General features: G+C 36.8%; 2 protein-coding genes and 2 pseudogenes across 2 annotated transcripts; 1 reads left to right on the top strand and 3 right to left on the bottom strand.

The window, feature by feature from the left end:
• Positions 1–2,646: 2,646 nt before the first annotated feature.
• Positions 2,647–3,659, bottom strand: LOC121254384 (annotated as a pseudogene).
• A 661-nt stretch (positions 3,660–4,320) lies between these two features.
• LOC121254383 lies at positions 4,321–5,322 on the top strand (annotated as a pseudogene).
• Positions 5,323–5,892: 570 nt separating this feature from the next.
• LOC121256046 (probable L-type lectin-domain containing receptor kinase S.5) lies at positions 5,893–10,744 on the bottom strand. Its single transcript, XM_041156657.1, has 2 exons — positions 8,916–10,744; positions 5,893–6,890 (listed from the first exon to the last, which is right to left on the bottom strand). The coding sequence occupies exons 1-2, from the start codon at positions 10,165–10,167 to the stop codon at positions 6,034–6,036; spliced, it is 2,109 nt and encodes a 702-aa protein (XP_041012591.1). The 5' UTR covers positions 10,168–10,744; the 3' UTR covers positions 5,893–6,033.
• Positions 10,745–14,715: 3,971 nt separating this feature from the next.
• Positions 14,716–15,751, bottom strand: LOC121256045. Its single transcript, XM_041156655.1, has 2 exons — positions 14,845–15,751; positions 14,716–14,789 (listed from the first exon to the last, which is right to left on the bottom strand). The coding sequence occupies exon 1, from the start codon at positions 15,520–15,522 to the stop codon at positions 14,920–14,922; it is 603 nt and encodes a 200-aa protein (XP_041012589.1). The 5' UTR covers positions 15,523–15,751; the 3' UTR covers positions 14,716–14,789; positions 14,845–14,919.
• Between the last annotated feature and the right edge of the window lie 721 nt (positions 15,752–16,472).

Below are 16,472 nucleotides of genomic sequence, written 5' to 3'. Positions count from 1 at the left end.
TCTTCTATTTATACACCTATGGAGGTAAATGTCAAATACATGAAAGATGAAGGGGATCTTCTAGATGATCCTACTCTCTATCGGCGCTTGGTTGGAAATCTTATCTACTTGACCACTACTCGACCAAACATCTCCTATGTCGTTCATCAGGTCAGCCAGTTTATGTCTTCTCCTCGGCACCTTCATCTTGCTGTAGCTCACCGCATTATCCACTATCTTCGAGGTTCTACTCATGGATTATTCTTTCCTACAGACTCATCTTTTCAATTTGTTGCCTATAGTGATGCTGATTGGGCTGTGTGTCTGGATACGCCTCAACCTACTACGGGTTGGTGTATATTTTTGGGTAATGCCTTAATTTCTTAGAGATGTAAGAAACAAGATCGTGTTTCTAAATCATCTACTGAGCTGAGTATCATGCCATGTCTACTGCTTGTTCTGAAATTGTATGGCTACATGGTCTTTTAGAGGAGCTTGGGTTTCCTCAGATTAATTCTACCCATTTTCATGCTGATAACACTAGTGCTATTCAGATTGCCACCAATCCTGTTTTCCATGAACGCACAAAGCATATTGAAATTGATTGTCATTCGATCCGAGAAACCTTGGAGAGTCGGGTGATATATCTTCCTTACATTTCTTCTGATCTCCAAGTGGCCGACGTCTTCACCAAAGTAATGACTCGGCAAGGACATCAATTTCTTGCTGGCAAATTGTCGTTACCAGCAACAATTTGAGGAGGGATGTTACCGTATATAATTTTAGGAATTTATACAATTTAGGACTCTGCTCATATTAGCTGTACAAATTATCTTACCATGTATAGATGTTGAATATTAGGAATCAATTAGACTCCGTGTATAGCATATACTTCCGTGTTTAGATTGATTTTATGATAATGAAAGTGGGTTGAACTCACTGAGTCAGTTTTTCCAAAAACATTTTATTGGTATTCTTGGTTTCCTGAGTGTTTTGCAGTTTACAACTCCAAAACTCAATTTGACAATACAGAAACCTATTGGATTGTGTATTGGCTTAAACCCTATCTTGAAAAGGGCCTCATAATACAAAACTTTAAGGAAATATGCTGCAACTGAAAATATTTTGAGTTTTAAGTAGCCATCATATAGAACTAGGTTTTTTTCCCCCAAAATTAATGCAAGTCTTCCAAGAAACCCTGATTTCATTCATTTGGGATGAAGACAATTAGGGTGCACAAGTTCAAGATGAAATCATTCACAACAAATTGGGAAAGTCTTAATCAACGTTCACATACATCCATTATAACAGATGTCTCATCTAAGTCATCCCTACAGTACCTTCAATGCTCTAATGAGTCTAAAGATGATTTAATCATTTCAACAGTTAAAAACACACCCATTTCACATTATCAAGAAGAATTCTATCCATAAACATGGATTGCCATGGAATACGCTGATTATTTACTTGTGCTGTTAAAAGCTTCGCAAACTACTGATCATCAGGCTTGTTGTATTCTATATGTAAGTGCTTGTAATTTTGTGTGTGAATGTGAGGAACAAGGAGAAATCATTGGCTAAAAAACAAGGGTAGAGAATAAATTATTTCAGCATCAAGTTCATCTGGACAAACATTTTGGCCAAACAAGATGTTTGTGTCATGCTACAGTACTACCACTATATTCCTCCTCCTCCTCCTTTACCTCCTAGTCTTTCTCCAAAGCATCATTACTTCTATTGCTGGGACCTCCGCCATCTCTCTACTCCAATATTCTTCACATATACAACTACTAGCAATTAGCACTACTAGAGAGTTAAACACTCAAATACACCCTCCCTCCAATTGCCCTTACCACCCACTAGTGAATATTCACTCATGACGAATGCAAACTTCTTGTGACAATTCAACATCAAGTTCACCAGGACGAAGATATTGAGAAAATAGCATGCTTGTGTCATGCAACGGTAGTAGCCCAATTACATTCGTTTTCCTCCCTCCTATTACACCTCTACCTCCCATTCTTCCTCCAAGGTACCACCACTCCTAGTGCTGAAACCACCACCATCTCCCCAACATAAATAATTTTACCAGACAATCAAACGATCATACCTGTCAATACCTGCCCTGCAACATCAAAACTTTTAGCTTCATTACCTTCTATATGTCGAATAGCTATAACTTAGAAAGTATTAATATTCAATAAATCTAAGAGTAGTCTTTCTAAGCACCTTAAGTCAAACATTCACAAGTATGATATACATAAAATTAAAGTAGACTAGACTCAGTGGAGAAGAACATGTATTGGGTGACCATAGGCTTCTGCTTTCATATTGTTCAAAATGAAGGTGAAGATAAATTCAGCGAATTGTTTTAGTTGTTTGAAGTGTCTATATTGCAATTAAAAGAAAGAGAAGAAAAAAGTACGAAGAAGATCATACTTCATTGTGGAATTCAACCATAAGGAAATAAAAAGTGCAACTCATTACCAAAAATTCCATGAACCACATAAACCCTAAAAAATTATAAAAGTGAGCAACACAGAATTTCCATTGATGACACTAAATGTGCTTCACATGTTGTCTCACATAAGGTGCAAAAGGAAGGCAAGGAAACATGTTCAGGACAGGAGAGGAGACAAAGAAAAACTTACAATATCTGTAAGAAACATCAAAATTGAAATGGCCTCTCTTGGGTGTCATTCCAGAAGATTGCTTCTTGAACAGATGGATGTGTTGGTTTTTTCTCCATATATTCTTTAATTGCTTTCTTGTTGACGAAAGAATCCTTTTGCGTTAAAGTTGCAATTATGGTCCGAGCTTCTTCAACATCCTTTTGCAAACACAATCGAGCGACCGAGTCGAGAAAGGTGGGGACATTTGGAGAATGACTAGCTTCCAACATCTCGACACAAAAGGTAGAAGCGTCTTCTAATTCGTCAAATTGATACATACCTTGTATCCTTGTATCAAGACAGAGTAAGAGAATGCATTGGGAGAAATGTCATTATTTTGCATTTTCCTGAAAATCCTTTTGGGCCTTTGGCATCGTCAAATTTATGGGCCTTGTAGAAGCCTTCAACGATGACAGCGTAAATAACAACTTTGGGAATGGTACCCTTTTCGAGCATTAAACCGAAGAGTTTCATGGCTTTTTGAACTAGGCCATCTTTACAAAGGCCATCGAGCATGGCCACCGCATTTGGGATGAGACCCGTCTCCTTGAGTTTCTTGAAGATCTCATCCGCATCTTGAGGCGAAGGTGGAGGCGGCGGTGATGTATCCGCCTTTACATCCTCTTGTTGTTGTTCTTGTTGGGCTAGAGTCCAGGGGTTGCGGGCATTTCCCCCTTGTTACCAAAGCCACCACAGCACCAAACTTGAATTTTTCTAGCAAATCAAAGGCGTCTTGCTTATTATTGGCAGAGGGCCTTCTATTGTGAAATTGAATGTTAGGTTTTGAGTTTCCTTGGCCTCTCAAAGGCCTATTTGGAATGGGCTCTAGAGGAGTCTCTGTCGCTTGATCGCCACTTCCACCTCCACCTCCCGATCTCATTGATCGTCCTTTGATACTACCCTCATCTTCGAGGAAGCTAGAACTCAAACGACGACGTAATTCCAACCAATAGAGAATGGGCTTCGAAATAAGCTTAGAAAGCCGACCTTGAATTTGAAGGGATGCCATGTCTAAGAATGAATACTCAAGAAGACAACGATGAAGCTAGGGCTTAGGGTTTTTGTTTCAATCGTTCGCTCTACGTTGTCTACACAACAGCTAAACCCAGCAAGATTGGAGGGTACATAAGTCATTTCAACTTCAACAAAGAGGGCAATTGCGACGAAATGGAAACCAGATAAGGCTTCTTTTTTTTTTTTTCTTTTTTTTTTTCACATACTGCCATCCTACTACCACAGCCTCCATACCGATACCTCTCTGCTTCTGAATCTACTCCGCCGTGATGGACTTACGATTTTGTGCAAGTAGAGAGCATGTTTGCATTTCTTCTTCTGATCTTGATCAGGCTGCCGGTTAGCTTTTAACCAAAAGGTATGCGGCTCTCCCCATTTATATGAGTTGCCACACTTGTATCCTGTAATAATACTCTTCCAATTAAGTTATTCTGGGGGGTCTCCTTTCACATAATTATTATTTCCGGCGTTTTCAAAATATACGAACCAATTAGCATGATGATTCTTCTGTTACCCTGTTTAGATCCTTTGCTATGCACCTATGGAAATTCTCTAAAACATATACGGCCCACCAATTTTTAAGTTCGTTCAACAAATGTAATTTTTTTTTAGCGTCCATTGTTCTAAATAAGAAATGTAAAATCTTGTTGGGGAAAATGGAAATATGCAACAGTCAACGTGGTAATAGCATCATTTGGTTCTTAAGGGATAGAGGTTTGGACGATAAAAGCATCGATGAAATGTTCAAAAAGTGCAAGCGCCTTGAGGGCCTACGAGGGGAGAAAGCCTCCTGGAACTAGGCTTACCGTAAAAGCAATGACATTCATGAGAGCTCCCTTCAGTTGTTTCAAAGTGCCCCAAGGTACTTACACTGGGTCTCCATGTGAAGCTTGTTCCCATGGTTGAGTGCCTCTCTACACTCGATACAAAACCCCATGATGTTACTTCCGCCATTGCCAAATTCTGTCACATACTCTCCCATAGCGTGGAAGAGAAGTTATGTCCACTTTTGGAATACTTTCAGGAACTTGGTGTCCCCAAAAAGCAACTTGGCAAGATGATATTGCCCAACACAAGGCTCATCAGCTACAGCACTGAATCGAAGCTGACCGAGATAGCGGACTTTCTTGCTACTCTTGGCCTTGCCAGAGATGGGATGGTTCGCAAAGTTCTGGAAAAAAAAAAAAAAAAAAAAAAACCCGTTTATGGCCATAGCTTTGATAAAAGGCTACGTTCTACTTCAAAATTTTTGAAGTCAGTAGGTCTTTCGGAGCATGATCTTCACACATGAATGGCAATGAACTTCTCTGAAGTTCTTTGTGGAGATGTGAAAGTGGTGCTAAGACCCACTTTTGCTTATCTAAATAGATGTGTGTTTGGAACTGAGCAAATAACAGCTTTGGTAAATTGTTTTCCTCCAATTCTCATAAAGAGCATCTTAAATTCCTTAGAACCTCGGATCGATTAGGTTTCTGGTAAAGGTAATGGGGAGGCGGATTGATGAATTCACTGATTATCCTGCATTCTTTGGGCATGGTTTAAAGAAGAGATTAGAGTTGTGGCACAAACTTTTGAAACAAAAGAATATTGATTGCTTGAGTGAAATGCTGGACTGTAATCAAAAGTTGTTAATGAAGTTTGGTTTGTTTGAAGGGTGAGCCTAAGGTACTCCAGTCACATCCTTCTTTTCCTTTTTCATTCAGTTTTGTTAAAATCTAGCTTGATTTGGTTTTTCAAATTATAGATTTGTTCTTGGATGTGGAGTGTAATTACAAATTAATGCTTTACTACGAATTAGCCAATGAACTTGTTCCTGGTCACGTAGAAGACAATAGACCATGATTATATGCTATGCACCAAGGGAGGATGGGCAAATATCTTTAGATTGCATCCTGCATAATCTCTAGTGTTATCAGTTCCGCTGGATAGACCGAATTGATATGATGTAGTGTATCTGCTAAAGAGATTTCTTAATTTTCAATAGTCCAAGTTCAAGATAGACCAGATTCATGATGCAGTGTATCTGCCTAAGAAATTTATATTCAGTTATAGTCCAATTCATGTTCAAAGTCAACGACAATCAAATTTACATTTAATAAAAGAAAAATAATATATTTCTTGTACTTGATTGCAAAAGACAAGCAGATCCAATTAAAAAAAAAAAAAAAAAAAGAGAGAGAAGAGATTACATCCGATATGAAAACCTAATGCCATATTGCGCGCAAGCATATGGACTTAATTTGACAATAACATTTAGGAAGTAAGGCTGGATCTGCGGAGAATTGGGGACACATGATTAATCAATATTAACAAGCTTACCAAGAATGCAGATATCTTTTCAAAAGCATCCCATTTCAATGCAGAGGGGCCTACTGACTACAGGTGCTCAAAGACTTGAAACTCTGGGAGGTGCCCGAGCTCATCTGGATGTTACTCTCCACGTTGGTGACAGACCAAACTTTGGAAGACACTGTTACAGTAGAAGTTGTACTCTCAGTGTTGCTGTAGGGAGCTCCCATCAAAGGCCATGTGAAGACAGGTTTACATGGAGGTACATGAGGGGGTGGCATAGCTCCTGCTATAATCTGGTATATAGCCTGCGTCCGAGGCCTCTCACTGGCAACCGGATGTGAACATGCGAGCCCTAGAAGTAAAAGTCTCTTTGCTTCATCAACCACATAGTATTTGTTGAGCCTCTCATCTACAGCTTCTTGAATGCTGCCTTCACGATGGAACATCCAAACCCAATCAACCAAGGAGCAATCCTTATGCTGGTGGTAATTGATCGGAATCCCCGGACTTCTGCCGCACACAACCTCGAGCACCACAGCTCCAAAACCAAACACATCAGATTCAGGTGTAGCCCTCCCTGTATGAAAACACTCAGGAGCAACATAGCCCATGGTGCCTGCGACTCCACCCAGTCCTAGTTCAGCGTATGAATTCCTGTCATTATCCAAGGCTCGGGCAAGGCCGAAATCACCCAGGCGCGCATTGTAGTCGGAGTCCAGCAAGATGTTGCTGGCTTTGATGTCGCGGTGCACAACCTTCTGATCATAATCATTGTGCAAATAATGCAAAGCTGACGCTACACCTGCTAGAATCCTGTATCGGCGTTCCCAGTTTAAGGTGTTCCGATTGGAAGCATCATAGAGGTGCTTATCAAGACTACCATTTGGCATGAAGTCATACAATAGTAGTAGCTTCCCTTCGTCGTAGCACCACCCTGAAACAAAACTATATGTTAGAGGCGATCAGGGATGAAAAGTAGCATAAAAATGAATGCAATGCAAAGTGGAGTACATCAATTCAGCTGTGAAAAAGAAATGACAACCTAATGAAGTACCCGGTTGTCGTGTGTATGTGAAATTATACTCGGCTCATGTGAACTATCAGTACCTAATAATTTCAAAACTATCAAAATCATCGGTTTTAACTCCTCTCTTTCTCTAAATATTAGAGAGATTAGGCCCTCTTCTCTCTCGGCCATCTTCCTCTCTGAAAACTCCCACTCACCTCGTCTGTCATCCTCCTTGATGTTGCAAAGATTTCATTCTCCTTTTACCCCAATCTCCTCCGGTACACAATAATTGAGAGAATCCCCCCTCTATTTCTCTTCATTTTCCCCCACTTACACCATTTCCCTTTTTACTTGATGGACCCATCTTCACTCGTCTCTCCCTGGCCTACCTACCATTTTATTCTTTATCTACACCTAGTTCAACCATCAACCTCCTTAGATCTATTACTTCCATGGCCCTAGCTAGGTCTGGCATATTCAATATGCGGTCCTGCATATCCCCAAGCTCTCAAGATTCATACCCAATCTCAACAAGTTAACAGGTTAAGATTTTGCAGATTCCATGTATTTTCGTTATTGCTAGCAGTCTATAAATAAAGTCGAATTCAGATATGTGTTTTCCTGCCAAATATAGAGTGGAGAATCTACTTTCTAATTTGCTCCAATTCAGTCAGTACTGCATTTTGTGAACTATACACTCCAAACCTCAAAGATAACAATATTCTGATCTATGAAAACCATCATTTTATTGATAATGAAAACCAATACTGCGGTCTTTTTTCCCCCATCCTTTCTACTTCCTGTTCCATTTTTGGTTGCTCTACACTGTTTTGGTCGTTCTTGGGTAATTTCTTTTTTATCAGGAAAACAAATTAAATTGCATGAGAAATTATAAAATCCAAATTAAAGATATTGAAGCTCCCAAATGACAATATTTATAATGAAATAAGCATTTGACTCAAAAGGCCGGAGTTAAAATTATCAATTTCAATATATAGATTCGAATTTAAAAGCATTAATTTATTATAGGTTTTAGCTGCATGTTGACAAGAGCTGACGTATATTCATCCAAATTAGCAAGACTTTCTTCAGAATTTTTTTTTTTTTGACCAATTCTTCAGAAATAATTAATTAAACACGAGAAGAAGAACAAGAATAATTAGTAGTACTAAAGATCAACAAGTCTGCGCGCGTTTCCCTGAGCGCAAGATAACGATCATGAAAAGTAGTTCACACTGTTGACAATTGAATTGTCCAGTTTCCAACTTTGAATCTTTCATTATTTTTTTTATATTAATTTAAAATGACCTCGTACATAACACGATAAGTTTGTTAGTACAGAATACATCGTTCATGTTAAAGTCTGTCATGTGTATAAATTAGGTAAGTTTTACGTATTTTTTTTTTTTTAAAATGTAGTCTATTATTAAAAAATAATTTTTTATATAAATCTTAAATTTATTTTTTTTTAAAATGAATGCACCAGATTTACCTACCTTAAAATTATAAATATCATTTATATTGTTTTTATAGGAAATTATATTTATAATTTTAATGCATGCAAGATCGGCACACTATCTTTAAAAAAAAGTAGATATATAAATCTAAATAAAATAATTCTTTTTTATTTTAATGACGGACCACTTTTCTTCAAAAATGAATGTGAGCTCTAAAACTGTATCTGACATATTTTTTTATTATTGACGTGCTAAACCGTACAGCTACACATTGATCATTTGGATTTGTAAACAAAGAATTCTAAATAAAATCATCACATTCTGGTTCTCAAATCAGAAAGCTGCTTGTGATCATCTTCCGATAAGATGATCTAATGATCCATGCAAATATGAATTAAGTTGCGAGAGAATTTATGTCCAAGAGATCAAAGAGAAAGGGGAAAAAAACAAGAAGATGGAAATAAAGTAAAAAGAAGAGAATAAGGTTAATTACCCACTAAGCGGACGAGATGTCTATGGCGAAGCCGGTGAATAATGGTAAGCTCAGCCAAGAAATCATCTTTGCTTTTGATGTTGTCTCTGACGAATTGCTTGACAGCTATTTCAGTAACATGAGTATTAATATGATCCTTAACATTCAGAATCCCTCTGTAAACAATGCCAAATCCACCTTCACCAAGCTTCATGCTCTCATGGAAGTTGTTGGTGGCCTTTTTAATATCCCTATACTTGAATTCTCTTGGCATTCCAGGCAACGATTTCATGTGCTCGTCAAAAACATTGGACTCCTCGACGGCGCTGCTTCTTTTTCGCTTGTTCGCATATATCACACCGAGTAGGATCAACAATATCACCGCCGGGACTCCAACCCCAGCACCTATCTTCAACCAAGTCAAATCTCTTTTCTCGGGTAGATCTTCTACCCATAAACTCCATTTCAAGACACAATTAAGCTGAATATTCGGATAACCTGTAGAAGCAGCAAACCCAAAGTAGGATTCCTCTTTGACATACTCTTTCAGGTTTATGGTCGCGTTGAGAAGGGGAATCCTAGGCTTGGGTTCTCCTTCTTTCACCATGTAAACCTTCATCAGCTTGGACGTGCCATTGTAGTCGACCCAGACGCTATAATTAGTAGCCTTTTCAGGGGATAATCTGATACCATGATCATTGAGAGAGACGCTAGTGTTTGATTTAACAGAGTTGATGTCAAGGCCGATGTGGTTGTCGTCGGGATCATAGACTTGCTTTTGGGTATCGAATTCTATGGCGACGATCTGGTTGGCGTTGTTGCCATCGGTGTCTTCATTGGTGAGGCCAAGCCATTCCCTTTGACTTGATGCAGGCATGGAGGTATTCGGCGCTATGAGAAAGGCAAGACCCTGACCGGCAGTCCAATTCTCCTTCCTGTAAATGTTGATGACAAAGGTCGAGTTGAAGGAAGCCTGGGAATCATCGGACCAGAGCCTGAAGGGTCGGATAAACATAATGCGGCCGGAACTGTTGAAGAGGCTGTAGGCATCGTTGGCTGTGTCTGGAGTTATCTGCAGGGCTCCAAGCCCAATACCTGCTTTACCTTCAGACACAAAGTAGTCGCCATTTGCCGTCTGATTAAACCCTTCATCAAACGAGAATTTATTTTTTTCCACCATTAGTGCAGCAGTTTGGATGTCAGCAGAAAGATGCAGAAGGCTGAAAAGGATAATGGCAAGGGCGATCGAACTTCCATTTGAGATTATACCCATAATTTTTTGTTGCAGTTACTTTCGATTGTGGATCAGAAGCAGATCGAAGGAATCTAAAACTGCGATCGATGATCAAATCAGCAGTACTTCATGTATTTGTCTACCGGTCATGACCCTTCCCTCCCTAGATAAATATTCCGAGTCTGTTCATGACTAGAAATATGAGCGAATTCCTCGTCCTTTTCTGCATGCATGTGTTTTTTCTGCATGGATATATATATATATATATATATATATAGTAATTTCTTTATGAAGTTTAAGATCATATTCCCCAACAAATCGTCGTAAATTTGGCATAAACTTATAATAAGAGTCAATAATTATTAATTACATGCCCGGCCCAGATTGTAATTCATTAATTAATCTAGAAAAAAAAATTAATTAGGATTGAGGACACAACGCGGAAGGCCACCAAGCATACAAAAAGATCAAAATAGTACTACTTGACTTAATTAATTAGCTACTGCACCCAGTGAGAGAAACCAAAAAATTAGCTACGCCTCAACCGGCCGGATGATCAGGAGGACTTAACGCGGAAGGCCTCGTGCAATTTCTTATGAGACCAAAAATAAACGCGAAAAGCATTTCCCATTGGTAAATTATGCATGCCAACAATTAAAGTCCTAAAGTGACGATCGAAGGGTAATAATTAGTTGAACGAGTGGTTCCCATAATGGGTATATAGCATGATAAACTGATTAAATCAAGTCTTGAATCCCTGCATTATCGATTATCGAGTTGGCATGCATTATGCTGGTCTCCAGCTTTAATCACGTGCGATATATAACTCCATTTAATTAATAATTAGCATCTGATCAACAACTATATATCATCTAGATCACTCATGTCTCTTTATTTCTTACTCTCGATCCATGTGCATGTTTCTATATTTATATATTTTTTTTAAAAAAAAAAAAAGAAAAAGAAAAGTAAAGTAAATGATGCATTGACCAAGTCAAGCTAGGTATATATGCATGCACTTCAACAACTACTCTTATAATCTCTATACCCGGCCATTTTCTCTAGCTAGCTAGCTGCTGATGGCGATGGATTTTGTTTTCAGAAGCTACAATTAATTGAATCGACCCTTTATAAGTAGACAATTAGCTAGCTAGGCTCCCTTGATTAATTTGTTGAGAAGGACTAGCTACCTACCAAATTATTTCCTTGGTTTTAGTCGCAGGAATATATATATATATATATATATATATATATATATATATAAGTTCATGAGTACTTGACCCTCCTAGCTCCTCTTCTAATTCTCTTCTTCTTCTTGTCTTCATGATCGATGATGAACAAATTATAACTTAATTAATTTCCAGCAAAAGAATAAGATGATCAGGAGATTATCGTGATAATTATAAATAAACGATCAATTGCAAGAACAAAATGAATGCAAGAATGGACGTTGAAGCACTTGGCTATATATATATGGAAGATTAAAAAATAAATAAAAGGAAATTAACTTGTAGTGCGCAGGAAGCTCAACAGACCCAAAAAAACAGAATACACTAAACAAATTATATATGGGAGGTAGTATAGCTGGGCCGGCAGGGGATCTAATATATATATATATATATATATATATTCATTATTATCAACCAAATAGAATAATGAAAATGTAAGGCTGGCTCACATGACTGCAAGAGCACACTCGGTGAAATAAATTTTTAAATAATAATAATAATAATAATAAAAGCAGTAGAAAGTTAGAAACCAATTAAACAAATAGCAAAAAATAAAAAAAAATAAAATAAAAAAACTTAATAGTTGCATGCATGCTTCATCATATATAAAACTCATTTTGAAGGCGTCAATGATCAATCAATTCCATTAATAGTACGCGCGTACGTAGAATTACATGATGGAGTACCAAAGGCCGACTTTGATTATGGACTAGTCTCGTTGGAATGTAATATTCTTCGATTATCGTACTCATGATAAATTAGACCAAGAGAAGAGAAGGAAAATATTATTGAGACTTTCGAGCGTTCAAATCGTCTGATTTTTATTTATTGACATGCATGTTCTTCGAAATTCTTCAGTTAATTAACCCATTAAATCTAGGAAATAACTCGATCGACGGATCAGTACTGTTTTAAGACTTTTTTACTTTTTAATTGTCTGAAGTTTATTTATAGTCTTTTATTTCAAAATTTTTAAAACTTATATATTTTGACTAAAGTTTTTAGGAGAATCGTGAATGACATGCAGGTTGGTTCTTGGTTGAACAAAAGAACACGACTTCCTGCTTCCAAAGTTATATATTTCGATAAGAGAAATTCTACAAGAGAAAAGATATTTATAACTGTGATTTATGTAATCGTTACGTAATCGCTTTAAAAAAAGTGAATAAAACATGAGACCCACATAATAAAAATTAATTTTTTAATAGTAAACCCTACTCTTTGAAAGAACACGACTTCATGCGATATATTCCTTTTTTTTTTTCTAGAAGGAGTTACATTGCTTCCTACTTAGTCATGTTTGAAAGTTTCTTCCCCGATTGATGGAAATTGCAGGGCTTTCTACAAAAAATAAACTGATGCTTCAATTCAAAGCTCATCTCAGACCCTAGCTTGTTAGTTTTGCAAATAAAATTACCAAAAGTAATCTGAAAAACACTATCCTTAAAAATAGCACAATCACATTTTCAAGTTTAACCTACCAAATCTACCAAAGCCTGGCAATAATACAATAACTTTAGGTGCATTTAACCATTCTTTCACTACTTGAGGAACACATGCACTGCACGCTCATCAATCAATTAATTCTAAAAACAAATTTCATTTCAATACAAATTAAAACCAATTTCTTTGAATAATAATTCCAAGTCAGAGGCGATGATATCCACCAGGCACCTTCCTTTGGGCGATAGGTGAATCAATAGTGGTGGCAAATTTCTGAATGTTCCCAACATTCACCTTCATTTGGGCAATGGGCTTCTCAGTACTGCGGGAGGAGTGCAACGCAAATGAAAAGGGACGTACTCTGATCATGTGCGGGCCGGAGGGAGGGCGAATGATATGACATTTTTTTGTTTTTGTTTTCTTTTATAATTTTATTTTCTTTTATTATTTTTCTTTAACTTAACTTATCCACGTGTTCATTTTGTGCATTTCGTGCACTACAAGCAGGGCTTTCCTATAGCACAACTCTTTTGACAAATATCAAATTTCATTTTATAAATTTATAATCTTCTAATTCATTATCTGTATAATTACAAAAAATATTATATTTACAAGCTAATTAACTGTTGTATTGATTACCTAAGATCTCATTAATAATCCCTTCACGAATTCCTTGTATCACCTTACGTTTTCAGTAGGTAAAATTAATTGTCTTTGATCAAAATGGAAAATGGGTTTTGGTAATTTGAACTGTTGTCACCCGATCGATGATCACCACCTTTTCTTTAGTCTATCGATGTTTAATTTCTTTCTACCACAACTCACGAGCTCCACCTTTTTTCCTTTTACTCCCTATGCATGCATAAACCACATGTACTCATTTGGGAGAATGGAATTTTGTGTCTACGACATACATGAACATGATCGATGAAGTTTGGATCGTAAAGGCCAGCGAAGAAGTCATGGATCTCTCCAACCATCTTTTCAGAACAAAATGCAGCCACTTCAATCACCATGGCTTCCGATCATGGGTTTACAATTCTTTTGTGGCCCCCTTGGCGGGAAAGGGTAGAGAATATTATGTATTTGTTCCCAATACCTATTTTTTGTACTGGTTGTGTGAAATGATATATGTATATCTCATCTATCTTTTATTCATATATTCTTTTATCTCTTAATTAATAATAAGAATAAAAAAAAAAAAAAAAAGGATCAACCATGTCCCGTTTGACATGCATGGCTTAATAGAATAATATTCAATTGCATTTAATTACGTAGACCGAGTAGATTGCATATATATTGGACAACTAAACATGATCCCAATTTTATGTTTGGCTCTTTGCTACTACAAGTTGATCGGATGCACCATAAATATATATAATCCAAAACTATTTGTATTTTTTTATTGGTATTGGGTGAATGAGAGAACAAAATCCCGACTGGCGACTAATCTCAAAGGTGTATAGGCTTTCGATAAATAATTTTTTGCAAGGGCAATATCTTAAATAATTCAAGGGAAATTTACCCTAATGAAATATATATATGTTAAGACCTTTACCACTTGAGCGGTTAATCCAAAACTATTTTTATTAGTGCAAGCTTAGTGCTGGATCGTGGTACGTAATTTAAAGAACACAAAAAAGTTTAAAAAATCCCACGTGAAAGATGTACATGATCGGCTTTTAAGCGCGCGTGCATATATATATATATATATATATATATGAAAAATTCTACTCATCATCTTCACATCACATGCCAAACATAGTTTTTTAATTTTTATTTTTTTTCTTTTACTAAATGTGTAATGTATAGATGATAAATAGAAGAATTCAATTAGTTTAGAAATAATAAAATAAAAAATAAATTAAATTAAATTAAATTAAAATGAAATAAATAAAATTAAATGTGTTGTGTAATGTATAGAGATGATGAGTAGCAAAGCTATATATATAATATTGTATGTACTTTGACTTAACATGTAATAGACTAATAGAGTAATTGAGGAGCATGCACAGAAACAAAGAGACCGGATGGGACAAAATAATATTACAATATTACATGCATAATAGACAGGATGATGATGATGATGATGCATAATAGACAGGATGACGATGATATTTCACTTGGATATGAAACCCCCGACCACTGCAGCTATTATAGGTGTAGGATCACCTAGGATGGCTGAGACAATAGCGCTAACAGCTCCTCCAGCAATCTGACAACACTTTCTGATATTGCCTTTTCCTCTTTGCCCATGATTGTTTCCCAGTGTTCCCTTAAGGCTGGGAATCCTAGTCTGCATCTCCCTGACCTTGTTTTTGTCGACATTAAGATAGATTGCCTGCCAGCTTTCCACAAGCAACTCCTTCACACACGAGACGTGAAGATTATACGTCTTGCACTGAGATCTGTACGACCAACCGGATCCCTTTCCCCCACAGTGATGACATGGGCTGGAGAGCTTGAAACACAGGTAAAGGTTCTGCTCCCCATCGTCGAGTACCTGTGGCAGATTAGCGCAACAAGGATGCAGATCGAAACCACAACTCTTGCAGTTATACACAAAACCCAGAACATTTTTCCCACATGCGTCACATCTTCTCAGAGCTGGACCGGGGGAGCATGGTGAAATTGGAACTCGCATTTCTTGTAAAAAGAATGATAAATGGTGGAAGGTGCCAAAGCGCATGACTTGTGCAGGTGAAACTCGCATTGCAAGCATTTGTATTGGAAGCCGATGCCAGCTTCTTTGCACCCGTTACAGTTGAATGGGGTCTCCGTGTATTCAAGCTTTAGCTTGTGCTGTGGATGGACCGGGTGAGAAATCTGTTTGTCGAACTGCATGATGAGTTCTTGTTTTTCACTTTACCTTTTAGCTCAATCCATATGGGGAATATATAAGGGAGATGGGATTGGTTGTTTATATGGAGGTCATGGATGAAGATTAGAAGTTTGCTTTGCTTTGCTTTTGAGTGGCTTAAAGAGAGGTTTTCTTTTTTCAACGGTCCTATGGGAATTAGATACGTTGCCTAAGTTTTACAGGTGGAGAATAACCGGTGGTTCAAGTTATTCTTATACAAATATTAAACATCATTTAAATACAAATACTTTCAAATTAATTATTACAATTTTTTCAAATTAATTATTACAACTTGTTCAAATTCTTCAACAAAAAATAAAAAAACAATTCAATTTTTTCTAATCTCAAAATAAAAATTATATTCTAACAATATTTTAACTTTATAATATTTTTTATTCAACTTTTTATATCTCATTTCTCAAAACCCAAAAAATATTTAACTCAAAATATCTCACAATTATTCACAAACCATCTTATTATTATTTACAAAATTTCCATTTCATCTCATTCCCCAAGCAACCCTTAAGAGATCGAGAGAGCATTTGCTGGAATCTAAAGTCACGGAGAGATGTTGATTTTACTTTAATTGCACATATAAATTGGACCGAAAACAGTTTAATTAGGCACATGCCAGTAACTTTAAGATTATAACTCAATTAAAAGGCTTAAAATATAATATATATCCAAAATGACTATCCCCCAAAAAGATCAGTAGATAGAATTGAAATCTCCTTTGAATTATTATAAAGAACAAGAACTTCTCATTCCCAATTAATGTGTGATCTCATACACTAGTTATATTTATCTAAGGA

This window comes from Juglans microcarpa x Juglans regia, chromosome 3D, assembly GCF_004785595.1.
Source record: "Juglans microcarpa x Juglans regia isolate MS1-56 chromosome 3D, Jm3101_v1.0, whole genome shotgun sequence".
Lineage (NCBI taxonomy): Eukaryota > Viridiplantae > Streptophyta > Magnoliopsida > Fagales > Juglandaceae > Juglans > Juglans microcarpa x Juglans regia.
Note: the sequence above shows the minus strand (reverse complement) of the source record. Positions and strands in the feature narration are given on the sequence as shown.